Source organism: Corylus avellana, chromosome ca10, assembly GCF_901000735.1.
Source record: "Corylus avellana chromosome ca10, CavTom2PMs-1.0".
NCBI classification, from domain to species: domain Eukaryota; kingdom Viridiplantae; phylum Streptophyta; class Magnoliopsida; order Fagales; family Betulaceae; genus Corylus; species Corylus avellana.
This window is the reverse complement of record NC_081550.1, coordinates 4,872,314-4,890,848: the sequence shown is the minus strand read 5'-3', so window position 1 is coordinate 4,890,848 and position 18,535 is coordinate 4,872,314. Positions and strand designations below refer to the sequence as shown.

At 35.4% G+C, this 18,535-nt stretch overlaps 2 protein-coding genes across 3 annotated transcripts; one reads left to right on the top strand and one right to left on the bottom strand.

The window, feature by feature from the left end:
• Nucleotides 1-6,689: 6,689 nt before the first annotated feature.
• LOC132164137 (DNA polymerase II subunit B4) lies at nt 6,690-9,717 on the top strand. Its single transcript, XM_059574567.1, has 3 exons — nt 6,690-6,939; nt 7,133-7,251; nt 9,434-9,717. The coding sequence occupies exons 1-3, from the start codon at nt 6,770-6,772 to the stop codon at nt 9,565-9,567; spliced, it is 423 nt and encodes a 140-aa protein (XP_059430550.1). The 5' UTR covers nt 6,690-6,769; the 3' UTR covers nt 9,568-9,717.
• Nucleotides 9,718-10,942: 1,225 nt separating this feature from the next.
• LOC132164077 (heterogeneous nuclear ribonucleoprotein Q-like) lies at nt 10,943-18,278 on the bottom strand. 2 transcript variants are annotated; one of them, XM_059574492.1, is made up of 10 exons: nt 18,040-18,278; nt 17,043-17,058; nt 15,910-16,392; nt 15,708-15,824; nt 15,305-15,445; nt 14,937-15,110; nt 14,069-14,276; nt 13,805-13,977; nt 12,392-12,477; nt 10,943-11,268 (listed from the first exon to the last, which is right to left on the bottom strand). In XM_059574492.1, exons 3-10 carry the CDS (start codon nt 16,357-16,359, stop codon nt 11,109-11,111), a joined length of 1,509 nt encoding a protein of 502 aa, XP_059430475.1. In that variant the 5' UTR covers nt 16,360-16,392; nt 17,043-17,058; nt 18,040-18,278; the 3' UTR covers nt 10,943-11,108. The 2 variants fall into 2 exon arrangements, with proteins under 2 accessions (XP_059430475.1, XP_059430476.1); XM_059574493.1 differs by lacking the exon at nt 17,043-17,058.
• Between the last annotated feature and the right edge of the window lie 257 nt (nt 18,279-18,535).

Here is an 18,535-nt window from a genome sequence, read left to right as displayed (position 1 = left end):
TTCTTTTATTATTAAAGCCCTTCTAGGCCTCCAAGGAAGAGCCATGTAACGTGTCCTCTCACCTGTACTAAGGGGACACTTGTAACTCATGCGGTATTAGTTGAGGACACGTGGAGAGTACGTGTCCTTCTAATCCCATTTTCTCATTGGCTATTTTAAGCCAAACTCTTCTCATTCCTCACACTCACTCGCTTACTCAGAGGACTTGTCTTAAAAAAAAAAAAAAATTCTTCCTTTTTAATCTTAGCACAGTAGCAACTTCTCAAGGTAAAGACATTATGAGATCTTGAGTATATTTTATTTCTTGCTTAAGGGGTTCAGGGGTTTGTCGAATGGAGTTTTAAGATTTTTTTTTTTTTTTAATTTATTTCTTGGGTTTTGTTTAGGATTTCTATTTGGATATTTGTTTTAGAAATTTCTCTAAAAGGCTTAGTAATTGTATATTTGTCATTGAGTGTTAATTTATGTAGATTTTTAACCCTGCGGCACTAAAGGAACAATTGGTACCAAATCACATGGGTAGCATAGCAAGCACACTGAAGAACGGTTACAAAAAGGTATGTGCTATCGGTCAGGTGGTCTTCACCTAGGAGAGTTTCGAACATGGTAGCTCTCCCCTATGACGACAGGATGAGCCGATAGATCTTTCGGGTCAAGTCAATGTGCGCCGCATATTGTAAAATTACGGTTATAGGTCAAAGGGTAAAACATGATTTAAAAAAAGAATATGATTTGAGAAAGAAATAAGGAAGTGCTTATAGATTGCATAACTTACTCACTTATTTATTATTCTCACTTTTTAATTATAGCATTCTGAAATGATTATTATTGTGCATGATTGAGATTATGATATAAAAATTTGCATAACATGTTTTATAGCATCTTAGTATTGTGGCTACTTATTGAGTTGTCGAACTCCCCCCTTTTTGCGTTAAATTTTTTTTCAGATGCCACTTTACATAATAGTATTAAGGATGAGACTTCTAGTGGGCGTCCTTAAACTTAAGGACCCGGTCATTTGGCCATATGATTGAGATACGTGGACTTATTGTTTTGCAGAGCTGTAGGAGCCCTAGTACCTGGGATTCCAGTTGATTGCTTGGGACAAGCCTATACTATTCAACTTTTTGATTATTTAAATTGTACATTTTTTATTTTTTGTATATAGAGGAGGACTTTAACTCATAGGAAGGTTATGACTTACCTGTAATAGTCACTTTTGGTTTATACCTCCTTGAAAGGCTTATAATGTTTTTTTTTTTTTTTTTGATTCCCAGCCTTTCAAGGAGATATAAACCAAAAGTGACTATTATAGGGAGGTCATAACATTCCTATGAGTCAAAGTCGTCCTCTATATACAAAAAAAATAAAAAATGTGCAGTTTACATAATTAAAAGGCTGCACAGTATTGGCTTGTCCCAAGCAATCTATTGGAATCTCAAGTACTACGGCTCCTATGGCTCTTCAAAACAATAAGTCCACGTATCCCAATTGTAGAGCCAAATGACCGGGTCCTTAAGTTTAAGGACGCCTACTGGAAGTCCCATCCTTAATACTATTATGTAAAATGGCATCTGAAAAAAAAAAATAAAAAAAAATAAATAAATAAATAAATTAACGCGAAAATGGGTGAGTTTGACAACTCAGTAAGTAGCCACAACACCAAGATGATAAAACATGCTAAGCAAATTTTTATATCATAATCTCAATCATACACAATAATAATCATTTCAGAATGCTATAATTAAAAAGTGAGTAAGTTATGCAATGTATACGCACTTCCTTATTTCTTTCTCAAATCATGTTTTACCCTTTGACCTATAACCACAATTTTACTATATGCGGCGCATATTGGCTTGCCTTGAAGGACTCATCGGCTCATCTTGTCGTCATATGAGAGAGCTACCAGGTTGGAAACTCCTCTAGGTGAATGCCACCTGACCGATAACACATACCTTCTCGTAACCGTCTTTCGGTGTGCTTGCCATGCTACCCATGCGATCCAGTACCAATCGTTCCTTTAGTGCCTCGGGGTTAAACATTTATTGCCATTAATGCATAATTTTTCAAGCTCATTTGTAATTGTGTAATATACCATAAAACCTTGTGAGCTCCTTCCATTCATAATTGCATTCATGCATAACTTATAAAAATGAGGTAATTGTAATACATAAAATTATTAAATCATACCATATGATTGAATAAAACTTTGTATTAAAAATATGAAAGGAAGTGCAATGAGGTTTTTGGTGTTGTGTCCCCTTACTTGGATTTGGTGTTGAGTTTCCGTTTGAGTGTCTTTTACCTAAACATTTTACAATAATAATAAGCTTAGAGGAGTATTCTAAAATTTTAAGTCTAAAATTTAAATAAAGTACCCCTATATATGCATATCCCTAAAAGCAACCTACTACCTAACTATAATATATCCACACATATATCATGGAGAACTACTCAATGAAATTTTGAGATTAAATCAGGCCAAACTGCAGCTTATATACTGATTTAGGAAATTATATATATATATAGTCCCTTCGTGATGCATATAATCTTTATGTGATATCCAATTTCCAATCCCAAAAATTCTGCATATATGTAATCTTTACGTGATATAAGTCTAATTACAAAAATACTGCACACATCTATACTGACCTACCCTTATGTGAACATATATAAAATCATGTCTAAGACATCTTGCATAAATATATATACACTCAGCCCTTTAAAGACTTCTATATTGAAATAACAAAATTGCTTGATTGATTACAAAATTGAACACAGTAAATCTACAGAAATTAACACCCAATGATAAATATACAATTACTAAGCGTTTTAGAGAAATTTCTAAAACAAATATCCAAATAGAAATTCTAAACAAAACTCAAGAAATAAAAAAATAAAAAATAAAAATCTTAAAACTCCATTCAACCAACCCCTGATAAGCAAGAAATAAAATATGCTCAAGATGTCAGAATGTCATTAACTCTAGAAGTTGCTACCGTACTAAGATTAGAAAGGAAGAATTTTTTATTTTATTTTTTTAGACAAGTTCTCTGAGTACGCGAGTGAGTGTGAGGAATGAGAAGAGTTTGGCTTAAAATAGCCAATGAGAAAATGGGATTAGAAGGACACGTACTCTCCATGTGTCCTCAACTAATACCGCATGAGCTACAAGTGTCCCCTTAGTACAGGTGAGAGGACACGTTACATGGCTCTTCCTTGGAGGCCAAGAAGGGCTTTATCAATAAAAGAATGTAAATTTTTTTTTTTTTTTTCTTCAGACACCTACGAAGAAATTCTCTTCCTATAGCCGATGGAAATGAAGGCCAAACGGAAATAATTAAGAGTCAAATTCATAGGGAACAGACCAAATTCAGCCATCGGCATGCCCTACCCCAAATGTCAACGCCCCCATAATGGATCGTGTTGTGCGGGGACTAACATGTGCTACTGATGTGGACAGGCCAACCACTTTGCACGAGATTGCCAAAAGACAAAAGGAAGCGTTGCATCACTACAAACAGGGAATAACCGTAGACCACCCACTCAAGGTAAGGTATATGCCCTCACTCCAGGTGAGGCAAAAACAGAGAATGGAGTAGTCATAGGTACTCTACCTCTCTTTATTATCAAGGCTGTTGTTTTATTCGACTCTGGAGCCACTCATTCTTTTATATCAGTTAAGTATGTTAGGAGATTTCGTATTAATGTAAAACCAATGGAAGTAGGAGTAGTAGTATCTACCCTGGAAGGCAAATCAGTGCTACGCAGGAAAATAGTCTTGGGTTGCCCAATTCTTATTGAGGGAAGAACCCTCACGGCTAATTTGATAGTATTTGACATGAAAGGGTTCGATATCATCATCGGAATGGATTTGTTATCAAACAATCATGCCTTTATTGACTGCCACAACAAAGAAATAATTTTCAAATTTCTAGCCGACACCGAATTCAAATTTATGGGAACCAAGGTTAACGCTACTTCACAACTAATCTCAACAATACAGGCCAAGCGATTTCTACAAAACGGGGGCGTGACAATTGCGGGGGTATGTCAAATCGAGTGGTAGTTCAGGGGTTTAAAGTGAAATTTTCCTTCTTCTTTTTTTCTTTTTTTTTTTTTTTCTTTTTTTTTTTCTTTTTTTACTTTTTGAAAATGTGTTCTAATGCAACCATAAAACAAATTTTGTGAATACTTTGCTAAGGATAGAGTTTTATTCAAAATTACGTAATTTCCTCAAACATATTCTATAAAAATAACATGTATCATCTATATGTGAGAAGCACTTTTTTTTTAAAAAAAAAAAAAAAAAAAAAATTTAAATGTGCTTCTTACATGCTATTTAAAAAACATGTATTTCTCACATGAAAAGTAACACATGTCATTTTTATAGAATATGTCGGAGGAAATTTCTCAAACCCATTTTGAAGGAAAACTCAATACAGAAATACATGTTTTTATATGTGAAAAGAAAATGCTTTTTGAATAGAATTTATTCCATTTTTTTTTCTTGTAATTAAAAAAAACATGTGTTTCTCACACATATGGAGAACATGTGCCATTTTTATAGAATAAGTTTGAGGAAATTTTTCCAACTAGTTTGGAGGAAAACTCATTCCCTATAAATATGGGTATTTGTATTGTAACAATATCAAGGAATAAAAGTAAAATATAGCCCATTAAACTTTATCCCGTATCCCATAAACGTATATCATTTATTGAACCACATAAAATTTCATATTTATTTCATTATTCCGCACTTTGTCTTTATTTTCCATTCGATTATATTTTCTTTTGTAGTGTTCTTTAGCTTAATATACACTATTGCCACACTTCCTGATAGTCCAAAATGATTAAAACATATGTTATAACAGCCTCTTAATTTCTTTGTTATAGATATGTTATTTTTCTTACAATGTGCAACCCAATGTTGGATTCTTCTTTGGGGTTTGCCTAGAGGGATTTAAAGTATTTGATATATTTATGCTGTTATGTGTTTTATTTCTGAATTTTTTCAATACATCTAACAAGTATTATATACATACTTGGGAGTGTCCACGTGTCTGGTACGATGGTACAACATCTCTCTTGTAAAAATAAAGATTAAAAAAAAAAAAAAAAAAAGAATTTGGCCAGCATTATGTTCATGACAAACTCACTCCCCATGCAAGTAGCATGAATTATAGAAATCATATCAAAGATGCTTGATGCTTTTCTTCCATTCTTTTGATTTACATATGACTATATGCTATATAAGAACTTGATATTCATTCATATGGTTTAAAAGAAAAAGTACTTAGAATTTTCTTCCATACTTAAATTAATTTTAGATAAAACCCAAAGCTAGTCACCTTCTTACACCTTTCATTTCCTGTTCATTGTTGTATTTTCCTTCGATAACTTAATCTAATTCTTTAGCATCCCTTCTTATGTGGTTTCTATCTTATTGGGAGTAAAGGCAAGCTCTTTCTTCAAAATAAAATAAATATTATACAGGCATAATTTATTGAGATAGTGGAGGAAACCATAAAAAATTTAGAGTAAAATGTTGTAGGATTACTGCACAAAAATACTCTTACCACTAGGGATGGTACCAAGTCGGACCAAGTTGGAATTTCTGGTATTATGAAAACGAACCCTAGAAATTTGAAATTTGAAATCTAACTACCAACACCCACTTGATTTTAACTTTTTCGGTCAGCTTTTGGGTATTTGGGGTCGAGGCGCAAGTTTGGATTTTTCTAAGAAATGTGAGGAAAACTTTTGAAATAAGTGTTTTGTGAGCGAGAGAGAGATGAGCTGAAGAACGAAAGGTGAGCCAAGCCAATCAGTCAACAACTAAAGGAGGACAACTTTCTCATTAAGGTTGCTATAAGTTTTAACAACTCCTCAACACTAACAACAACGGTTAATACCAAATAATTGTATAGTATTCAGTAGAGTTCATGTAGATATGCTCACAATCATGATATGTACTAGGCTTAATAAGGCCATGCAATGTAAGTGAGAGAGAGTTTGAAAACAGTTGCTTCTCAATTCTTCCACAAAGAAATATTTCCACTTGGTCACGCATGGAGTACTTGGGGAATTGCATCAATTGAATTCCTTCTAAACAGTTGGCTTAGAGTAATACCCCATCAATTTAATCTTTCAATATTAGCATCAATCTTTTCGTCAGTAGAGTCTAAAATAAAAGCAATACTTGATTTTGTGGGTGTTGAACTCCCAACGTTCCATTGTTACTCTTTATTTATATTTATAATTTTATTTTTTTACAATGTAAATAATTACAAATATTCTAGTTTAATGAAAGTTGTTTGACTTACTAATTTTGTAGTTTAGTGGGTAAAGCTTTGTTATATGTTGTTGGGAACCCACTTCATTGCAGAGGGGCTTGTTGATCATGGAATTTAAAAAATATAATCGTTATTCGTAGGAGAAATTTTAAAAAATAAATAAATAGAATAATGAAAATAAATATCTAAAATATTGAACCCGATATTAATGTTTTTTAATGAAAAGAGAGAGTGATAAGGAGATAATAGCTTGGCGGGCCCAACAAAATCTACCAAGCCCAGCACGTGAAGGCCCAAAGGATTCTCATTTGGGCTAAACTCACCTAAGGCCCACCAGTGTGAGAGCACTGACACATCTACCAATGGCGGGAAAGCAAAACCCAGAACCCACCGGAGAAAGTCAGTATCTCTCTCACGCACACACAACACAGAGATAGCAGAAAGAAAGGAGAGAGAGAGAGAGAGAAAGAGAGATGGAGAAAGTGGTGCCTGAGGCGGAGGAGCTGCCCAGGGCTATCGTGCGCCGGGTGGTGAAGGATAAGCTCTCCCACTGCTCCCCAGACGCCGACATGTCCGTTCACAAAGACGCTCTCCTCGCTTTCTCTGAAAGCGCTCGCATCTTCATCCACTACCTCTCCGCCACGTAAGATCGTGCACACACACACACCTAACAGTCAAAATTTGAAGTATGAATTTGGTTCAAATCATTTCGTGCTTGAGTGAGAAAAAAAAAACTTTTTAGGGTTCGATAATTTTGCGCTTTTTTTGCCTAAAATTTATCAATTCAAACCCATCGATTTGTGAATTAATAATGCATTGGTTATGTGGTGAGGCAGGGCGAATGACATATGTAGAGAATCGAAGAGGCAGACTATCAATGCCGATGATGTATTGAAAGCGCTTGAAGACATCGAGTTTCCGGACTTTGTGATGCCACTTAAAGCCTCCCTTGATGGTATGCAAATTTCTATATATAATGATAAGTTTATGTTCTCTTACAATTGTTGAGACTATGCGATTTAGTGAAAAGTAGAGAAAAAAGGGGAAGAAAATAAATCACAGTTTGAATTTGATTTTTATATATATAGTGTTGCCCTGTTAAAACCCTAACATGGTACATTGAAATTTCCAAGACCCGTGTTACTTCCTCATTCAGAGTATGAGCCCCCCATCTTTAACATGTTCTATAATCTGTCTGGTTTCTGAAAATTGAAGCTGCATTCTCTATCTATTATAAATAAGTAGAACTCTACCAATGAGCTCTAGCTCAAATAACTTTGTCGTTAAGCTTGTTGTTGATTTAATGGATATATTTCATCCCCAAGAATTGTTTGCAAGGTACCCTTTCTGCCCAACTTTGGTAACTATCATTGACTGTTACCATAGCTACATGTAACAGCAAGAAGAATACAAGTATTAGTCTTAGGTCAACTGCCTATGCAAAACCCTTAGATCTGTTCCGGGCCAACCCGATTAACAACTCCAAGTCGTCAGTCATCAATGGCTGGAACCTGTCACTTTATGCCACAATCCTGTTTGGATTCTGCGTTGAGTCCAAGCATTGGAACATGAAGGGAAGGAGTTCAGCCCCTGTATTATGAGGCAAAGCAGCGGAGGTGAGTTTGGAAACAGTGTTGCAAAACTTTTGGACATGGATTTGAGTTCTATGGTTTGGACGGAAATGAGGAGATGTACTTGGGGTGGAATGGGTTGACTCAGCAAGTTGAGGTTCGATATCAGGAATTGCCTAGCACTTTTGGTCATTGGGGCAAGTGCTGGGCAATTCCTGTATAGCTATTTATCAATGGTCCAAATTTTCGCCCAATTTTTCTATAAACAAGTCCTGCAAAGAAGCTTTGGAGATTTGAATTGAATTTATAGTTTAAAAGCAAAAAAATAATTGCTACTCACTGTCAAGTATGGGTGCAGAGGTCAGAAAAGTATATATCGGAACTTCTCGCGGGTAATAGGAGACTGAGTTATAAAGGAATATTTAGTTTCAAGACTAAATGTCAATCGGTGCCCTCCCAAGTATCTCCTAATCAGCTCTCACACAGGGAAGCATTCCAACAAGAAATTTGTGGTCGAACTTGTAGTAAAATGATCTTTCTTACTGATTTTAGAAGGAGAATTGGGATTTTGAGTTCCTTGTAAATTCTTCGCACTTCACTCTACAAAGTGGAGAACGTCTTGAGGGAGCAGGTAGGTTGAGCCATGAAGGCATCTTTAGAGCAAGTTTGGATTGTTCTCAGTCAATTGTTTCTGCAGAATTTCTTTGGAACTGTTCGGTTTTCCATGGTCTGTGTGTAGGTGTAAAATACAGCATGAGATACTGTCGAACTAATAATTTTCTTTTAGGTTTGTGAGTTGCGAGTCCAAGGCAGGGAGTTATTAATACTACCTTCCTTGTTCACTAGCTCAAATATTGTCTTGGTTTCTGCATCGTTCTCATGTTGAATGCATCATTCCAAGAAATGTCTTTGGTATTATTGGATGCTATAATAACATGGGGTCACAGGGCTCCTTGCTACCCCTTTGGTCAATTTTAAAGGGGAGCAATAAGATCTTCAGTTGTACGCAAGAAGCAGCAGTTAATGTGGATATAAATTGTATGGTCTTGTGTTTGATTTGCTGATCTTGTTTTCAAAATTTTCTTTGGGTTATCCGTTTCAGTCTGTTATTCAGGTGTTGTAAATGTAGTATCTATTTGCTCACAAAGATGCACCACCATTATATGCATGTATGTCATTTGTCCTGACAATCAATATACCTGCTAAAATCTGTTTGCATACTAAATCCTTGTTGGCAAGCTGTTTTCAAAATTTTGAATTCTTGCCTTATGTATCTGCTCAGATAAAACCCATTTTATGAACTCTAATTCTGTTCCTATGATCTGTAAGCAGTTAAAGTGTATTACTATTGTTCATGCTTGTGTCCAGATCTTGAATGCCGGCAACTGTATCTGCATTAAATGATACATTTTAACCTATAAGATGATTGAAAAATGACATATATCCAAAAATTAGGCTTTAGAGATAGTTTGAAGCTTTCAGAAAAGTTAATTATTGGTAACTGGATTTTGTTTTAGAAAGGTTTCATTAGACTAACTTCTTTTTTTCTTCTTGGTTCTCTTACAGAGTTTAGGCGGAATAATGCTGGAAAGAAGGCCAGAGCAGCGAAGGAAAAAGAAGTGAAAAAGAGGAAACTGGAAGAAGAGCAACCAGGTGGTGAAAGGGAAGAAGAAGAAGAAGACCAGGATGGTGAAGACTGAGCAAGAACATTGAATTTTAACCTTATCAGAGAGGCAGAGATAAATTGCACTTGCTATGTTTTTAGTTAATAGCTTTAGTATGACCGCCATCCAACTATATCATCGATTCATCCGCTTCTTTTTTATTACCTAAAATATGCCTTAATCGTAGTGATCAAGTGTACCTATCAAAATGCTCCATGACTATAAAATATAACTGGACAAAAAGGGCTTAAAGAAAGAGAAAAAAGAAAAATGTTGTTTCGAGTCATGCTTGTGAAGTCATAGATTGTAAATATAAATTGTTGTATCAATTAGCTCTCTAGCTTTTTAATTTTATCAATTAGGTCCATGAGATTTGCAGCGATATCAAATGTATCCTTCCTATTTTGCTGTTTTAATCTCACCTACTTACAATTTACAGAGGAGACTAGACGGTGGTCGCCTTTGACCTTAAGGTTAAGAAAAAGAATCTCATAAGCAATCGATTAGAAAAATTAAGAAAATAGAGACGGAATGACGTATTTGATATTATCTTAATCTCAAACATCTAATTGAGGAAATTAAAAACCCAAGAATCTATAATTGCTAAAATCTTTGTCATGACAATACATTCCTTGCGACTTTTCTTGATGCACGGACGCCCTTTGCACAAAGCATGCATGCAACACACGTTTGTAGCAGCCTTGGTCTTCTATCACGTTTTTTAATTTTTGGACACAAATTTTTTTCAAATGGTTTTTAAGTGTTATTCAACATGTTTGAATTTTTCAGAATTAATGTTTTAAATCCTATGTTATTAGAATGACAATAAATAATTGCTAAGAATGTTAAAAAAAACACGTGAAGAAGAAACTTCCTCCAAACTAGTTTATAGAAAATTTCTAGCATTTATTTTTCTGAAGACCATCACCCATGCCTCAATCTCCCATGTTTCAGTTCATTTGCCTTAATCTCCCATGTTTTAGTTCATTTGCTTTCTTTATAAGAGGAATGTTACACTTCTCAAATTTGTTCTAAAAAATTGGCTCTCAAATGATGCGTTATCATTTCATTAATAAGTAATACATTTTTCTAAATAATAAATCTCATGTGATAATAATATATCATTTAAAAACCAACTTTTGAAAAAAAAAAAAAAAAAAATTGAAAAGTGTAGCACTGTTCTATTTATAATAGTCCCCAAGATGAATTTGTGGAAATTAAATATTACTTTCTAATTAATAGCCTCCTGCATTCTCTAGTTTTTGCTTTTTAACATTTTTTTTTAAAAAAAAAAAAAAAAAAAAGCCTAGGTTTTTTTCCTCTCATTTTTGGACGTTTTGTTTACTCTTCGAAACAGACTCCAGCCTTTCTCTGATGAACCGAAAATCAACAATGGGATAAATGAAGCAGCTAACAAGAAGACTGACTAATAATGTTTATAAAAATAACTGAGTGAATTACAAGAAATAATACAACTACACACTTGCGTAAATAAGCTAAGGCTGTTAAATTTCAAATATATAATAATATTAAGTGAAGACACTTTCTGATGATATTTGGCATTTGAGAGGGGGCAATTAATACGGGCGATACCTGCGCCCACCATCATTGCCGTGTCTTCCCCTACTTGAACTGCCACTACTCTTGCTGCCACTCCCACCACCACCACCACCCCCACCCCTGCCACCACTTCTCTGATGTGAAGGTGGAGTATGCGGTTGTGCTCCTGGTTGTTGCCTGCAAAGATGAGAAGAAAAAGGCACAAAGAATTAGGATGTCATTTAAAGCAATCAATTTTTTCTCCATTTTCTTTCCCCATCTTGAAAGCAAGAATAACTTATGTTATTTATACCAAGAACCATCTACTTGCATTGTATATGGAACTAAAAAGACAATGGAAGTGGAGGTTCACTAGACCATATTGAGTCCGAGCCATAAACAGCGGTGGTTCTTTGAGTCGCTAGTTTCTATTTGGTAGCACATCAATCATACAGTTTCACTAGAAAAATTAGCCTCTTTTGGATTGTAAAAAGGAGTGTGAGGAGAGGAAATTAGTCCACATGTTCAAAACGGAGCTAATTTAGCAATATGTCTTTTTCCTATCCTTCATTTTGTTCATAGGATCCAACCAAATAAGGCCTAGCATTTTCCATTAGGAAAATTAACTAGCCCAGGCCTAATCCTGGAGAACAACGGCGCCACAAGAAAAACACCTTTCAGTTCATGCTTAAGTAGTAATTAACTGAAAGAACCAACTGGCCAACTGGTCCACTTGGTCTTCACCATTGCTGGTATACAAGTACTTCGCATCAAGAGGAAGATCAAAGCAAAAGCAAAAGGATTGATGTTGAAACTCAATGAGCATGAGTTTATGGGTCCAAGAGACCGAAGAAAAATTTCCAAGTCTAAAAGTTCTAATTTATGATGCCAAAATCTGCATACAAGACTCTTTAAGTTACTTTCCATTCGAGGACGCTAATGAGATCTGCCACAAATGGTAATTTCTCCTCCCATAAGAATGGGATGAAGGGTGACAACGTACGTTCAAGATCAATCGAGTGCATGTGTAAGTAGCAACCCTACAATACCAGCCTTAGTTATACATGCATTCTCCCTCCCTCCCTCCCTCTGTCTCTCTCTCTCAGTGGTTCATCTCAATTGGAGATCAAATGCTAATAACACCTCCTTTTATACAGACAAAAAACATAGGTATCCACTATTGAACTAAACACAAAACAAGTAATGTAGAGACAAGTACATGAAACATGAGAGAAAGAATTTAGAAGAAAACATTTGCAGATGCATAATTAACAATATAATATCTGAATAACACTGTTTGTAGATGTATGAATGTGCTTACAGAACATATCCAATTCGTCCATCCGGCAGAAGCATTGGCATCATTGCCAAGCCAGGAGGAGTTGGTCCCCTCCCATACATCATGGGCTGCAAAATATGCACATCTAAGTATTAGAGAAAAAAAAAAAAAAAAATTTAGAAATTATCGCTTACAAATGTAAGAAGTAAACAAGATAAGTGAAATTTGTTGCTGTGGCATTCTAAAGCAAAGCATGTATAGTATGTATTAGCTTAATTTATTCAATTTTTTGTGTTAAGTATTTCGTGAACAAAATATGAATTTAAGCATTGACTAGCATCCATTGGAAAAAGATTCTGGAACGTCCTTGGTTCTAGGGTATCACAAAGACTACAAACAGGCACTTTGGATAAAAAAAGAGGGATCTGCCTTGATGATCCCTCTCTCCATTCCCTCAGCGCTCTTATTCTCGTTTCTTCAGCACACAAGAAGAAAAGAGCGACTTCTCCCTTCATTTTCTCTCCATCTCTCTTGCTTTTCCATTTTTTAGTCAACATTGATTCTTATCCTTGTCTTCTGTTTCTTTCCTAAAAATCCCCATCCTTTTAAAATCAAATGAAGAACCTCATTTACTGAAGGTATATATTTGTTTCTATGAAATTCCTATAAATACCTAATACATTACATAAAGAACCTCATTTTTTACAGTAGATGTTACCAACTGGCCCAATCTGTCTACAATCCTTCCAGACCCTGTCCATGGCATATGCAAGTTCTGTCTAGCCCCAGTACACAGTTAGCCATGCAGTGTATGTCCAAGGCATGTCAGCGGTGATCACTTGTTCAATGTGTGTTGGATGCTTGGACACCCCAACTTACAAAGATCCATGCTTATCATCCTTATCTATAATCCTCTCTTTTTTTGGGTGGGGGTTAAAAAACGAAAAAATAAATAAATAAACAGGAGTTCACGATGATTATAAATCACTTTTTTTACAATAATAAGACCAATGAAGGCACAATATTAAAGAACTTCATATTATATGCATATTCTTCATATAAAGTTGTCCAAGGCACTCTGAGCCCTCACTAAGGCTTGAAGCCAAGGCAAGGAAATACGCAATGCATCAATAGCACCTGGCATGAGGCCAGAAGCACCACAGCACCTAAATACACCAACACCCATAGCCATACTTGTATAACAAACATATGCAAAAAATAAAGATTGTACATTTGATATTTATCAACAAACAGCACATTAGGATGGCGTGAAAGCATATCTATCAGGCAAGGGCCAAAAGTAACTTACAAAGGCAGCAGTTAATTCATGTAGAAGAAGCTAAAGCATGAAAGCTCATGAACAAGGTGTCTGAAGGACATCATCTACATAAATATTAATCTGATAAAAACAAAAACACATAGATGAGTGACATAACACATTTCAACATTTCTCACCTGTGCAAAACCTGCAGCACCATATCCTGCACCAAGAGCACCATAGGGACTGCCGACCAAACCATAACCAGCACGAGGGGGATAACTTGGAAGCAATCCTGACTTCTGTGAATTTGATCCTCCAGACTTTTGATCTGCCTGTGGTTTTGCAAGAGAACACTCCAAAACTTGGCCTGAAATCAAAACAATCCCAAGCAACAGGTATGACTAATTTGATTGTATTCAGAAAAGCAACACACACTAAGAAACTAAAGCAATGATCACCATCTAGTTCGTATTTTTCAGTATTCTTCAGTGCCTTCATAGCACTTGACCTCTCTCCAAAATGAACAAAACCAATTCTACTTTTTTCCTGTCCAGATTTTGCTGGTGGCAGAACCACTTTTGTAATTTTCCCATGATGTTCAAACAGCTTCTTTAACTGGTCTTGGGATACATTCTTTGGTAAATTCTTCACATATACAGCCTTCACCTGTATAAGACAAGGTTAAATTTTTCAAGAGCAAGGCCCTAACAATAAACTACAACAAAATTTGATAATAACCACTAGGTGAGAAAACTAGTTTAGAGTGATAGAGGATAATGCCAAATGCATTCAAACAACTAAACAAAGAAAATCATGTGAACCAGGCACGGATCATTGGTAGTACAATACTATAAGTGTATGTGATCCCATTAGAGTCACCTCATCAAGTTCATCATCAGGGTTACCAAAAACATCAAGGGGGATAACCAGTTGATTGATTAGTCTAATTTATCAGGCATCAATTCCTTGTTATTTTCCTAACTGTGTATTTATAGAAGCAGCAATGCCATTGCATGCAACTCCTACAGCTCTAATGAACAATAACATCTACAATTTCTACTGCAAACTGAGACGGCCACTTGTAGACCATTATCCAAAACCACAAAAAAAAAAATAATAATAATAATAATAATAAAAATAATAAAAAAAAAGAAAAAGGAAGAAGAAACTTTTGTAGCTTTTGCAATTCACCAACATCAAACATTGACAATGGCATTAACATTCCTGTTACATAAACTGCCATAGATGGTCCTCAAACTTGGACAAAACAGAAAGCTATTAATGTTTATAAAGAAAGAAAAAGAAAAAAGAACAACTAAACAAGACCTGTGAAGCAGCAGAAGAATCAGCATTTTTGGGGTCAGCCCAGCTCACAGTTGGAGCATTATCACCTAGCTTAAATTTTGGATTCATCATCTTCTGCCTCGAATACTCAGCACACGCATGGTTATAGTAGTCAACAAAAGCAAAGCCCCGGTTATTGCTTGTGTTCTTTATGTCCTGTGACCAAGAGTATAATAAAATGAGTGCAAGACACTTGTAACCCAAATATAGTTCCAAACCAGTAGCTGTGGTAAAACATAAGTTTTTCAGAAGCACCGAGAATTTAGAAAATAAAAAAAATAAAAACAAACAAAAATGAAAACAAAGACAATTACAACTACCATAAAGATTCATTACTACTCCACACTGACCTTAACCAGATCCACAGCAGTCACTCCAGGCCCAATATCTGTGACAACTTTCCTTAGATCCCCCTCTCCCCAGCTTCTAGGAACATTACCGATGAACAAACGGTGCTTTGCTTGAGATGTTGAACATTTTATCTTTTTACCCTGAATGAGAGAGAGAGAGAGAGAGAGAGAGAGAGAGTGATAGAGTTAACACAAAAGCATCTAACAATTGCAGCGTACATAAATAATAGCAAACAGCCATAAGCAAATGTTAAAAGAACACAAATAAAAAAGGTCTAAGAATGACTTATCTTAATATTTTAGCTATCAATATTTTATGTTAAATTCAATAACTTTCCATTAAATGATTCCAGTTATGTGGGGAATAGGCAATAACAAATTGGTGCACAAGAAGTTATGTTACCTTAAATTCAGCATTATTCAGCTCATCAATGGCTTTAGAAGCTAATTCTGCACTTCTAAAGGTCACAAATGCAAAACCCTTGTTCTCACCTGAATCTTTGCCTTTCATAATTCGAACCTGTTGTCACAGAACATTATGTTATTGGAATAATCTTTAGAACGGCACACTAAAGGTTACTTTATATATAGAAAATGAAGCTAACCTCTGTAACTTCTCCTACAGATTCACAAAATACCCTCAAACCCTCGTCTGAAGCATCATGGGGAATGCCACCTATATATACTTCAGAACCATGCGGAGGAAGGGAAAGAAGTTCAGCATGCTTGTTCTTCTCATCCTCATCTTCAAACTTTATCTCACCACCAGTAAGGCTTTTCTGCGCATCAGCTCCATTGGCATTATCAGAATCCTCCTCTTCTACTTCTTCCACCTCCTCTTCTTCTTCTTCGACCTCTTCTTCAATTTCTTCAACTTCCTCTTCTTCCTCTACTTCTTCATACTCAACCTCTTCTTCCATCTCCTCCTCCTCAGGATCATTGTCTTCATCAAGCTCAACCTTCTCTTCAGACTCTACTTGCTTTTCAGGCTCACTAGGCTTTTCAGGTTCAACTGGCTTAGCAGCAGATAATGCAGTTGCCTTTGTCCGTGGCATCTTATGTATCTAACGAAACAAGCTTGCAGGCAACTGTGAAGAAGGCACAGAGGCCAGAAGAATTCATGGGAAGAAGTATACATATATCGAAAGGAGGAAACAAAATGAAAGGCCATAAGGAATAGCAGAGTATGAACTCCATTGTTTTTGGTCAAAAGGGTATGAATTTCAACTGAACACATGTGACTAGATAAGACTCAAAGGGGGTTGCAATGTGAAAGACTTTTACCAATGGGATAAAGATAATATTAGTAGCAGCACTAACAAAGAGCGGTAAAAGAGATTTCTGAATGATACTTTTAAGGATCATGAAGGTGGTGCAAAATATCAAATATTGAATTTCTTGAATCAGAATAAGACTGCTGTAGAAAAACATACAGGAAAAAAAGCCTTTCCCTATCTTTATTCAAAGGGTGTATAGAACCCCCACAGAATCTAAGAATACCAGAGAAGCAGCAAATAAGAAGTAAAGGAAATATATTATGGATAATAGATTTATATACGGAAACAATTATACCGCTTCATGGTAACCCAAGGTGACACAACAAACCTAAAAGAAGTATCCAGGGTTTTGCTTAAGAGACATTGAGATATAAAAGGAATGAGACTGCTGAAACAAAAAGGATAAGAAAGACAAAAATTGTCCAATCTCAGAAAATAATATCAGTTCCAAATAAACATACCGATTTGTGCACCTTCCTGCATTAAATGTACACAAAAGATCTGAGATCAGGTATTTGGGATGGACATTACAGACATGTTTAACAAAACCAGAACACAGTGAAAAAAAAAAAAAAAAACAACCTTCTTGGAATATCTCCAAAGATATGTGTAACTAACCCATTATTTAGACTATTGGTCTTACTAAAAATGTTACAGGGGAGAGGGGTGTTGTCAGGGGGCTGCAACATAGGCGGACGATGGAATGTCTATTTCTACACTGTGTTTGAATTTATTTCATATATAAAAAAGTTCATTGAAGTGATTTTCATTTGTGGATTTCTTGCATTTGTATTAAAGGAGAACATTGACCTGGCGAAAGAACATAGGTTTTGTAAAGAAAACTTGAACCTTCAATATAAAATCCGTATAGAAAATAAATTCGTATTAATTCCGGTTTTGCCTGTAAGAAACACTATAAGAGGAGATTAAGAGCACATAATAACCATGGTCGTTTATCCTTCTATTTTACTTATCAAAAAAATCATGTCCTTCTATTTTCAATTCCTATTGAACTGGGAAAGGGAATTCAACCTACCCAAAAAGTAAGCAAATTATACTATTTGGAACACAGACAAAAACACAGAAATCAGAATCAAACAATTACAACTCCAATCACTTCAGGAGCTCTTCATAGGAGGTCAATGTTTTTGCATTTCACCAAGCTCATGAAACAGCACACACCAAACAAACAAAATAAAGGTCCAAATTTTGGCAAGCCCAGTTGATATGCTCAAAAACCCAACTCATATCTAATGACACTACGCTCAATTAGCCTTCACTTTCAACAAAACACAGAAAAACATTATACCGCCCATAAATCAAACAAATACGAAAAATAAATAACAAATGAAAAACGAAAAAGACAAATGTAAAAAAGAATTTTACTGTGCAAGGCTGTACTAGAAGACCACATTTGAGTAAGAATTCTAGAGAGAGAGAGAGAGAGAGAGAGTGTACCGAGAAGCAGAAGCTATCTGCGGAGACTAATTTTTTTTGCTGTAAAAGTTAGGAGAGCGAAGTGAAAGCGAAATTCGTAATGGATAGCGTGATCAAAATGTTGGTACGTTGTAAAAGAAAGAATTATTGCACAGCTTCTTGATGGGTTTAGGAACCCTAGAGCAGAGTAGTCAGAGTCTGTAAATCTCCCATTATGATGGAGGGGGATTCAACTAATTACAGATTCTAATTTCATATTACCAAATGACCATCCACCTTAGAGAATGCTATGCGGATGAGAGGGGTAGAGATGGAATTCGGATTTCATGAATGAGCATGAATTAGATTTTCTGCGTATTGCTTTTGCCAATAAAGCATTAATTTAATTACAATTATTATTAATATTTTTTAAGCATTAAAAATTGTTGTAACAATAATTTTTTTTTAGGGAACTACAGCTAATATTAGGGACGCAATTTACAATATTACCCTTATAAACTGAACGGAATAGGATCCC

Coding starts and splice junctions, on each gene's coding strand:
- LOC132164077 (XM_059574492.1), bottom strand. CDS start 16,359: ATGCCACGGACAAAGGCAACTGCATTATCTGCTGCTAAGCCAGTTGAA. Junction 12,478..13,804: donor GTGCTGCAGGTTTTGCACAG/GTGAGAAATGTT, acceptor CATATTTTGCAG/CCCATGATGTATGGGAGGGG. Junction 11,269..12,391: donor GGACGAATTGGATATGTTCT/GTAAGCACATTC, acceptor TCATCTTTGCAG/GCAACAACCAGGAGCACAAC.
- LOC132164137 (XM_059574567.1), top strand. CDS start 6,770: ATGGAGAAAGTGGTGCCTGAGGCGGAGGAGCTGCCCAGGGCTATCGTG. Junction 6,940..7,132: donor ATCCACTACCTCTCCGCCAC/GTAAGATCGTGC, acceptor GTGGTGAGGCAG/GGCGAATGACATATGTAGAG. Junction 7,252..9,433: donor ACTTAAAGCCTCCCTTGATG/GTATGCAAATTT, acceptor GTTCTCTTACAG/AGTTTAGGCGGAATAATGCT.